The following is an 11,043-nucleotide window of genomic DNA, read 5'->3' as shown; positions in this document are numbered from 1 at the left end:
GGGAAGGGACCAGCCGCGCGCGCGGCTCCAGCGGGGCCCCCGGGAAACCGCAGCCGGCACCGGCGTTCCGGGCAACCCCCGGGCCGGCCGGGCTTGTTGTGGTAGGGTCGCCCGGTGGCGCCGGGCCGGTTGTCGTAGGGCTGCAGGGCGGCTGGGTCTCTTGTTTTTGTAGGGTCCCTGGCGGCCCCGGGTCAGTGCCCTGCGCTTGTTATTGTAGGGTCGCCCGTGGACCCCTGACGTGCCAAGTTGCTGGGGTAGCGTTGCCCCTGCGCCCCGCATTGGGTGTTGTGGGGTCGCTGCAAACCCAGGGCCAGGGGAGCCGGGCTTGCTGTAGGAGGATCACGGATGGGCCGCAGGCCCTGCGCAGGGGGTTTGTTGTTGTAGGGTTGCCGATGGGTTCCACGTTTATCATTGCGGGGAGGCCGAGGGGCCCAGTTTTACAAAAGGGTTTCCCGGTGGCCTCCAGGCTCAGCAGAGGAGGTTTGTTATCTTAGGGTTGTTAGTAGTCCAGCCCCACGTCCCCTTGCGCATTTTAGATTCACTCGTTAATTCTCAGGCTGTGCAGGCCACCGATCGGAGCGGAGGGTCACGCTCACGCCCGCGAGATGCCCAGGCTGAGTCTGTTATGGCAGAGTTAGTCCTCAGCACTGGATCATGTGCATCATAGGAACGGCCGTACTGGGTCAGATCAGTGGTCCATCTAGCCCAGTATCCTGCCTCTGACAGTGCCCGGGGCCAGATGCTTCAGAGAAAATGGACAGAACAGGGAAATTATCTAGAGATAATCCCCATCCCCTGTCATCCTATCCCAACTTCTGGCAGTCAGGGGCTTAGGAACATCTAAGGGCTTAGGGTTTGCGTTCCTGACCATCTTGGCTAATAGCCCTTGGCAGACCTATCCTCCATGAATTTACCTAATTCTTTTTTGAACCCAATTATACTTTTGGCCTTCACAATATCCCCTGGCAATGAGTTCCACAGGTTGACCATGTTTGTTATTGTAGGGTTTCCTGTGAGTGCTGAGCCACCTACTAGGTTTGTTTGCCAACCTGGGTCCCTCATGAGGTGTGCTATTTGCATATTTAATATCAGCACGGGGCTGCATGGACAAGAGTGTGTTTCAAGCTCTGCACCCACTGCAACATAAACACAGCTCCAGCATTTTAATCAGTGTCTGATTCTTAGCAATTGTAGCATATCACACACAGGCGAGGTGTGGCACGTATCAGTTACTCACAACAAACTGCAGAGTGTCTGTTGAGGCCCTGATCATGTAGGCAGTTGGCAGGGGCATCATCTTTTGATGGAAAATCTTGGTGAACTGATGTGAGGGCTTTGAGATCAGGAAGGAAAGCACCTGCCTGAGGAACTGGGGTAGGAGCCTGTGAAACTCCTTCCCTTCATAAGAGGGGGGCTTTGCTTAACTTACCCAGCGTGGCAATGGTGGAGGAGTTTCCTCCTCCTGTGAGTCCCACGGCTCCCCGGTGGAGTCCTGGCTACGTGCAGGAGATACGGCCCCATCAGGCCACTTTGACTCAAAGCCCAACCCTGTGACAGAGAAGGGGGAGGCGGGCTGGCAGCACATAGGACACAGTTCTCCCTCTGATGTTCCTGGAAAGGGAGCCTCACACACTGAGCACCTTTTGGATTTGCTGTGGTGCTTTCGCGTCCGATCTGCCATTCTGAGGGTGCAGAAGAAGCCTGACAAGGTGGGGCCGTGCCGGAAGGGCGAGAGGGATTAAAACCTCAGTGATCCACCAGAAGGAAGGAAGAGAGACAAGATTTAAAACAAAGGGAGCTGCAGTAGTTGCATTGCTGGAAGAAGGGGGTTGGAAGTGAGGGGCGGGGCTTAGTGTGGGGCAGGATCCCCAGGCAATAGTGCTATGGGGCCTCTGAGATCCACAAGGGGGAAACATAGCTCATTTATGGAGGACTGTTGTCAGGAAATGACAGGTTCTTACCATGGCTGGGGCCAGCCACTAGAGGGAGACAACCACATGCACTAGGTCTCATATTACACGCAAATGTCTGCCTTGGGGCTGGAAGCATGTTGCTTTGCCTTAAGGCCTGGGAGACCCTTTGTGTGTTAATGGATTCTATTAGCCATCAAAACCAAACCTAAAAATGGAAGGATGCTGCATCACAACTTGTACATTAACTTATCTAGGTTTCAGGGTAGCAGCCGTGTTAGTCTGTATCCGCAAAAAGAACAGGAATACTTGTGGCACCTTAGAGACTAACAAATTTATTTGAGCATGAGCTTTCGTGAGCTACAGCTCACTTCATCTAGGCAACTAGCATAGCTGGGGCAAAGTACTGTATTGCAGTATGTTTTGTGCTAATACAAGTTTTCTCTAGAGCAGGAGCTGTTACATTTTTCTTGAAAAAGGGGGAAGATACCATCAGTTAGCTTGGGTAGATTATAGTAGGGTTGTGTTACGGAGTTCAATTTGACAGGAGTGTTAACCCTTTTGTTTGTAAAAATCCCATTTTCATAAGAAATCTAATTTTTCACAGTGGTTTGGTGAAAAATTAATTGGTATAGAAAGAATAAGAGTTTAAAAATCACCCCTCCTGGTCCCTTTTCACTGGATTGTCTCACTTTTCTTTGTACCTCAACTTCAGCCAACTTGCAGCGTTAAAGCAAAATAAATTCCCAAATGCATGAATGGGTGACAGTCAGATGTGCTGATTGGTTGATACATAAAAAGCATATGAGGTCACTGCCAAGGTTCTGTAGCAGAGTTCAAGTTGGATGCAGCCAGGGTACGTATGGCTTTTGGGTAGCTGGTGGAGATGGGAGTGAAGTGTTATGGGGCACTAGAGTGTGTTAGCTCTCTGTTGCAGGTGATGTGAAGATGGAAAGGAATGCACACGTCTTTCCCTTAATTTCCCTGTTTTTAAGGGTTGGGATGGAGGGATGTGCCCTGCTGCAACCTTAACTGTCACTAAACGTAGTTTTTGTTTGCTAATTTATACTGTGGTAGCATCCAGCAATACCACTCAGCACTGGAGTCCTACTGTGATGAGCTCTGCATGGACAAATAAGTAGACTGGGTCCCTGCCTCATAGTGCTTAGAAACTGAGGCCACGATCCTGCAACCACTTAAGCACATGCTTAACTTGGCAATGAGACAACTCACATGCTAAAGTTAAGCATGTGAGCTGTCAGTTTTTGCAGGATCTGGGCCTAATGTGAAACAAGACGCAACCAGTGAATTTAGCAAATGACAGGAAGGAAGGATGAGGGTAACGGTCATAGAATCATTAGTCACACAGCCTAATAATGAGTCCGACTTAATGGCTCTGAATCATTTAAATTGTTTTTCTTCTTAAATATCAGCTCTCCCCAACTGGCCAATTAACGTTAGCTAGATTGAACCACGGTTTCTTATAAGCATCACAGCCATAGGTGGTCTTGAGGAGGGATTTACAAGAGGACAGAGTAGTGGCCTTCTGGCCTAGCTGAAGGAGGGCATTCTAGCCATGGCAGGAAACATGGAGACATTTGTGGGAGAAGCAGCTATATGAACATTCAAGGCTGGCATATTTGGTGGAGTTGAAGGAGCAGATGCTAGTGCTAGAAGAGACAAGATCAGACACATAGGTATGGACAAAGCTGGGAAAAGGTATAATATATACATTTGTATTTATTATATTACATTGATCATAAATATTTATTACATTATGGAAACAAGTCACTACTAATAAAAGCAATCTAGTCCTTTTAAGGCACTATATCTGGCTCCTAGGAGTTAATAAATCCATTTTGCACAAAGCAGGAAGGATGATTAAAAAGACAAAAGAATAACAATATGCTACAAAGCTATATTTATACAAGCAGGAAAGAAGAGGAAGTTGTGGACACATCAGTGTATTACAGAGATACAGTGAGCAGGCTTTGTACAATTGTAAGTCTGCTACTTTGAGAAAACATGAGTACACTCCTCTTTAGTATAAATTATTGAAGAAAACCAAACAAACTAACTCCTCTCTAAAACTACTGTAGTACTTTTCTGCAGTCTTCACTGGCATCAGTAATAGAAACAGCCAAATGCAGCTACCACGCAGAACAGACTGTCCTGAGAAAACAATAGAGAAGCACATTAGTTTTAACAAAAGTGTACTCCTCTCACTGAAACAAGTGATCATATTGAAGCCCAACTAAAGTTCAAATATTATATTTTTGTTATGTCCTTAATTTGGTATAAAGAAAATCTAGACAAGAACTTAAGAGTGTTTAAAAAAAAAAACAGACTAAAACAACTTGCACACCAAGTTTTTGTCTTTTTTTTAAAAGTCATTTTATTATCCACTAAAAACTTAGAAATCCTGATGCTGCACTAAATGGTTAAAGATGACAAATAACACAGGTTCAAATTTTGCAGAAGACATCCTTATGGTATCTGATTCACTTTTAACTGCTTAAATACTTAGAATGTAAGCAGGACTTTTCTTCACAATACTTTACAAACATTAATTCTCAGCACCCCAATATTATCTTCATTTTGCAGAGGAGTTCAGTGACTAGTTCGAGGTCAGAGGACAGTCAGTGGCAAAGCTCAGGATATCCTGGTTTCCAGTCCTGTACTCTGACTAGCAAAGCATTAAACATGGCCTTAGGTAACTTTACCTCCCTGTGCTACAGTTTCCCTAGCTGTAAAATGGAGCTAAGAATACCCACCTCCTTTGTGAAGTGCTTTGAGAACTTGGATGAAAAACACTATGTAAGATCTAAGTACTGTAGTATCATCATCAAGTGCTTTGCTGGATAGGGACAGACTGCTGAATTGGGGCCTATACAAATTCCACTGCTGACTATTGGTATTTGTTTTCAGTATTGTCTTGGTACTTAGTACGAACAAATGGCCTAGAGGTTAATGTATCAAGTCCACATTCTGTGATCAGAATCTCTCTCTCTATAAATACACACAGAACAGATTCACTTAATTTTCCCCAGAAAAAATGGCAAATACTCACATTAATAAAAACATCCTGGGCATAGTTGTCAGTGTCAGCATCCCAGAAACACCGTGCAGCCATGCTAAACAAATGAATTGGGATAAGCCATTAACACGGCAACCTGGGGGGGTAAACTGAGATATGAATACCTGGTCACTACTTTCCCTGAAAGCCAAGAGTTGTTTTCCTTTGAAGAACAAAACCAGCTCATTTGGACTTGGGAATGTGACTTTGTGCTGGATGAAGTTGATGTTTTTCAGAGAGTTAGGGAGAGCATTACTTGCAATTTCCCCACCTCAGACACTATCTGAGTCAATAAGAGCTCAGGGCGGGCCAACTTGATACCCCATAGCAAAGAACTTAAGGTTTTAAGACCAGAAGGAACCATTATGATAAATCTAGTCCATCCTCCTGCATAACAGGCCAGAGAATTTCCTCCAATGGTTTATACACCAAGTTAAGGGTGCCAGAACCTTGTAGAAGTGAGGGGGTCACCAGTGCTGGAACTGGGGCGGCCCAGGGGCCCTGCCCCCCACTTTTTAACATGGCTGTAGTTTGGAGAGTAGAGAGTTGCATTGCCCCCCCAGACTGGAAGCCTTGGGCAGCTGCGGAGCAGCACCGGCAGGGGATGCACTTTGCAGTGGTGCTGCCCCCCTAAACTTCAAGCCTTCGGCCAGCACCGCCCCACTGCCCTCCAAACTACACCTGTATTAAGAAGTGAGGGGGCCATGGCATCCTGGGCCGCTGGTTCTGGTGCTGTTGCCTCAAGCTCAACAACACAGGATTCATCAGATTGGATTACATCATTGGTCCATCGAGTTTGGTATCCTGCCTCAGACAGTGGCCCGTGTGGAGATGGTTTAGAGGAAGGGGACCACCACACACGCATTATATCTCGCCAAATGTACGTGATGTAACGCACAGGGAAGAGATATTCTTTCCTGATCTCTAATCAGCTTACACAAAGGGTATGAGATCTGATTACCCTTATCTGTTGCATTTATCTCATTGAGGAGCACACAGATACTGAAGATAAACCCAGCAGATACAGATTACCTACTTCCTGGGTTGTTCAACACGTTCTTTTCTTAGCTCAGCACTAGTGGAAGCCACAATCTTTCTATGTCAACATGTAAGAATTCTTCTCTAATCACCAGCATTTGGGGCCATATTTTCAAGTGCTCAGCACCCACAATTGAGGTCAGATTTTTAAGAGAATTCTACATGTTGGGTGCTAAGCTCTTTTGAAAGTCTAGATACTTATTTGGGGGCCTAAATGGGAGATGGGCACTTTTGAAAATCTGGCCCTTAGTAAATTGCTGCCTAACAAGAGGATACGAACAGCCTTGCTTTGCTAATTACAGCAGAGAGAACTCTGTGACATGAGCTATGTTTTAAAGATTTTAAGTCCAGAAGGGACCATAGTGATTATCTAGTCTGACCTCCTGCAGAACACTTGCCTGTCTCAGAGAGTTAGGAGCAAGGGTGTTGCTGTATTAACTCTTGATGAGGATGACAAAAGCAAGACACCTGAAATGCACGAAACTTACTTCACTCCTTCACCTCTCTGTTCTCCAATCACAACCTGCACCACCATTTTATATCGGTGAAATCCCTCTGCTGCAGAGTAAGAGGGAGAAAAATGAACAGTTTCAAAATGGAAGAGTACAGAATTTTATTATAGTCAGACAGGACACAGGGAGAGAGCTATTTATTTTGTAACTAGAAACTCTTAGTTTCCAATGGGCAGTGAAATGAATGCTATGTACAGTAGATAAGCTGCCTAATGGCCTCACTTTCGTAAGTACTGAGCACCAGAATCTGATTCAAATAAATGGGAGTTGCAGGTGCTCAGCACCTTTGAAACACAGGATAGGGAGAGGAAAAACCTCTCAAACAGATACAACAAACACCAACCATGCCAATTAGACAACTTTCCAAGGTTAAAAAAAAAATCCCATGAAAACAAAAGGGTCAGAGTAGAAGCGAGGCTGTTACATGAAACCCAGAAGTTTCAAGTCATCTGAATTATTTTAAAATTGTTCTGATCTTGAGGAAATTGATTGCGGTTTCTGCCATGTATTACTAGTATCTTTAACATTCCTGTTTTAGTAGTAGAGGCCTCTCAAGAGCATACACAGATCTGAGCTACATGACTACAAAGCTGTCTGGTTCTATTCCAAAAGAACAGCAAATAGATACCGTCAGGGTATAGGTGATACCAATTTGGTAAAGGGGGTGAAACTGGCAACTCACCAGAAATGCAAGAGCCAAAACAAATTTGCTTAAAATAGAACACTGCCTCTATCTTCAATAAGGCAAGACTCCAGCATGCTACACTCCATTTGTATCTCTGCTGCAAGATGCAGTGTGACATGCTAGATCTGGTAGTGCTCACAGTGTCATTCCTTATTCAAGATGACAGCAGACACAGAAGTCAGGCAAAATCCTGTGGGCTGTATTGGGCCACTCCTGCCTCAGGGCACCATGTATATCTTTATAAAGCACTGAAATCAGGTCCTGGACATAGCTCAGACGACATATGCTACATAATCTATTTTAAAATTAGCATCTCTGTAAGGGAGATCTAAAACACACTATTAATGCAGGAACTCATGATATTTTGGTTCTCTTGCTGCAAAGGCAGACAGCAGAGAGAGTACAACCCTATTCCCAAAATGATAATGCTGACTCTCATCTGTGTAGTTATTCCAGAATTGGACGTGGGGAACATTTAATGGGTCCTGAAATAACTTCTGGAATCGAAAACATGCAAAGCAATGTTCTGAAACAACACTGCTATGCTGCAACATGCCATCAGTACATGATGATGTCATGACCCACAGCCTCTTGCTCCCTAGTCTCTTACCTTTCCCTCAGCTGCTCCCAATGAGTCTGATTCCCAGTGTGGTCCCTTTGGATCTGATTCCGATCTCATTTACACCAGGCTAAACCAGGAGTGATTCCATTTATGGAAGTGAGGTCAGAATCAGGTCCTGGTCTCGCTCTCCAACTCTCAGTTATGCCCCTTCTTCCATGCTACCCATGCTCCATGCATTCTACTTCTTCCATGATACTTCCTAAGCTGATCTCTCTCACCAGTGGGTCTGTATGTAATCAGATTTGTCTGAATTAAATGTTAAGATCCTCAAGACTGAGACCAAGTTGTAAAGCACCATGTACATATATACTAGTTTATTAAATAATATAGAGTTGTGGTCAGTCATCAGTGAATAAGGAGTTTTAAAAAACAGAGGAGAGAATCAATACTTGCAAAAGAAAGGAACAAATTCAGTAAGGAAAGAGGCAGTTTCCCCACCAATCCTCATTACCTTTCAGTCTATCTTTAATTGTCTCTGATAAGGACCGTGTGAGCCCCGGCGTTTCCTCTGGGTTGTATTGCACATTGGCTAGATTCTCTTTCAGTATCGCATGGATGCACTCTTTTACTGCAGAAGATCGGAATCTAACAGGGGAAAAAAATCCTAATCTCAGAAAGTTCACAGTACAGGATGAAATGAGCTATGTGGAAAAATTCACCTTTCATTCTCGGCAAGTGGAAATGCATTAAAAGAGCAGCAAAAGAGAAGCTAGTTAACCAACCTTGCAAAACTGTACACACCCACCAGCTCTACATTCTAGTCAGGTAGATGGGCAAATAAAATCTAATACTGGATCATAGTTATACTGTGATAGGGTGGACTAGGCCCAAAGGCCCCCTGCTGGAGGAACTCAGGGTTCTGCCGCTCCCATCCCAGGAAAGGAGCAGTAGAGAGGCCTCCAAGCAGCTTACAGTGGCTGCAGGGGAAGCAAACAATCAGGGCGCAGGAGGGCCATATAAGAAGGGCTGCAGAACAGAGCAGTAGTTAGTTGCTGCATGGAACAGGAGAAGAATGGACTGGAGGCCTGGAAGAACAGCAGAACTATGGACAGCCAAGTCTGCTGGCAGGGACTTGCGGGGGGCTCCTGGCTGGCTGCTAGGAACTGAGCCTGAGGAGGGCTACAGAAAGCTAGTGTCTCCAGGGAGGAAGCCCTGGGGATATGGCCCCATACCAGGGCCGGACTATATAAAGGCTAAAGCCAAAGGAGGGCTAGAGAGAGACCACCAGAGGGGTACTGAGCTAGGTCTCTGTGGACTGTATACCCAAGAAGGGGTGTGTGCTGGTTAACAGGCAGACAGTGTCACATGGCCGGAGGGCTGAGTGCTTGAGAACCACGGAAAAGGGGCTCCTGACCTAAAGAATGCCGAGATGCCCAAACAGAAGGGGGCACTCCTGAGAGGTGGGTGCCAACCCTGTTACACATACCTCCAAGCATAGATGAGAAGGGTAACTGTCCACACCCACCTTCCCTTCCCCACACAGAATTGAGGGGACAGCGAATGGGGGGCAATGGCCACCTTTCCTCTGGACCTCACAAAAAACGGTGTTCAGGGAGGTGGCAGGGGGAGGAGGGATGGGGCAGGACTGAAGATTTGTGAGCCAGAACCTTGATTCCACCCCCCTCCCCAGGCCCTCGCTACTCCCCACCCTCCAGGGGCCCCCTAGCCACCCCACTCCAACATCTTCCCACCCCCCAGGGTTCCCCACTCCATCCCGCAACACCTCACTGCTCCCCATCTCCCCCAGGATCCCCCCCCACTCCATCTCCCAACACCTCCCCCCAGCCCCCCCACTCCAACACTTCCCCCCACCCCCCAGGGTCCCCCACTCCATCCCTCAACACCCCCCAGGGCCCTCACTGCTCCCAGTCCCCCCCAGGATCTCCCCCCAGCCCCCCCACTCCATCTCCCAACACCTCCCCCCAGCCCCCCCACTCCAACACCTCCCCCACCCCCCAGGGTCCCCCACTCCATCCCTCAACACCCCCCAGGGCCCTCACTGCTCCCGGTCCCTCCCAGCCCCCCCACTCCATCCCCCAAACCAGGGCCCTCCCAGCCGGCCGCGGCCGCTCACTTGTGCTGGAAGGCCGGCCGCAGGCTGTACGAGTTCTCGAGGCTCGGCGGGCCCAGCGGCTCCCCCATGGCCACGGCCGCGCCGCGTTACCACAGCAACCGGCCCTCCCCCCGGCCGGCGCTCCTCGCTTCCGCTTCCGGACTCTGTAAGCCTCTGCCCCTCGTCACGTGACGGGGGAGCTGCGCGCCAGTGCCCCGCCCCCCAGCGCCTCGGGGCCAAGAGCTGCGCGGCAGCGGGCGGGGCGCTGACTTCTGCCGGCGGGGCACGCGCCCTTGTGCGGGGCGGAGGCCGCACATCTGGACGGAGGGGGCCTACGCCCGGGGCCTGGGGAAGGAGGCACATCTGGCTGGGAGGGCAGGTGCCCAGGGCTTGGAGGAGGGAGGATGCACATCTGGATGGGGGTGGAGGCCCGCACATCTGGACGGAGGGGCCTGGGGAAGGAGGCACATCTGGCTGGGAGGGCAGGGGCCCAGGGCTTGGAGGAGGGAGGATGCACATCTGGACGGAGGGGGCCTACGCCCGGGGCCTGGGGAAGGAGGCACATCTGGCTGGGAGGGCAGGGGCCCAGGGCTTGGAGGAGGGAGGATGCACATCTGGACGGAGGGGGTCTATGCCCGGGGCCTGGGGAAGGAGGCACATCTAGCTGGCAGGGCAGGGGCCCAGGGCTTGGAAGAGGGAAGATGCACATCTGGATGGGGCGGAGGCCCGCACATCTGGACGGAGGGGGCCTACGCCCGGGGCCTGGGGAAGGAGGCACATCTAGCTGGCAGGGCAGGGGCCCAGGGCTTGGAAGAGGGAAGATGCACATCTGGATGGGGGCGGAGGCCTGCACATCTGGACGGAGGGGGCCTACGCCCGGGGCCTGGGGAAGGAGGCACATCTGGCTGGGAGGGCAGGTGCCCAGGGCTTGGAGGAGGGAGGATGCACATCTGGATGGGGGCGAAGGCCCGCACATCTGGACGGAGGGGGCCTAGGCCCGGGACCTGGGGAAGGAGGCACATCTAGCTGGGAGGGCAGGGGCCCAGGGCTTGGAGGAGGGAGGATGCACATCTGGACGGAGGGGGCCTAGGCCCGGGACCTGGGGAAGGAGGCACATCTAGCTGGGAGGGCAGGGGCCCAGGGCTTG

At 49.4% G+C, this 11,043-nt stretch overlaps 1 protein-coding gene across 1 annotated transcript; it reads right to left on the bottom strand.

The window, feature by feature from the left end:
• Positions 1-3,625: 3,625 nt before the first annotated feature.
• On the bottom strand, positions 3,626-10,057 carry DYNLT2B (dynein light chain Tctex-type 2B). The gene is made up of 5 exons (XM_077827060.1): positions 9,918-10,057; positions 8,295-8,428; positions 6,513-6,582; positions 4,981-5,044; positions 3,626-4,082 (listed from the first exon to the last, which is right to left on the bottom strand). The coding sequence occupies exons 1-5, from the start codon at positions 9,983-9,985 to the stop codon at positions 4,035-4,037; spliced, it is 384 nt and encodes a 127-aa protein (XP_077683186.1). The 5' UTR covers positions 9,986-10,057; the 3' UTR covers positions 3,626-4,034.
• Between the last annotated feature and the right edge of the window lie 986 nt (positions 10,058-11,043).

The sequence above is a fragment of the Eretmochelys imbricata genome, chromosome 9 (genome assembly GCF_965152235.1).
Source record: "Eretmochelys imbricata isolate rEreImb1 chromosome 9, rEreImb1.hap1, whole genome shotgun sequence".
NCBI classification, from domain to species: domain Eukaryota; kingdom Metazoa; phylum Chordata; order Testudines; family Cheloniidae; genus Eretmochelys; species Eretmochelys imbricata.
This window is presented reverse-complemented; position numbering and strand designations above follow the sequence as displayed.

Excerpts from the sequence above, each read along its gene's own strand:
- DYNLT2B (XM_077827060.1), bottom strand. The coding sequence starts at position 9,985 with ATGGGGGAGCCGCTGGGCCCGCCGAGCCTCGAGAACTCGTACAGCCTG. Across the intron at positions 6,583-8,294 it reads AATTAAAGATAGACTGAAAG|CAGAGGGATTTCACCGATAT; the intron begins GTAATGAGGATT and ends CTTACTCTGCAG. Across the intron at positions 4,083-4,980 it reads CCCAGGATGTTTTTATTAAT|GACAGTCTGTTCTGCGTGGT; the intron begins GTGAGTATTTGC and ends TTGTTTTCTCAG.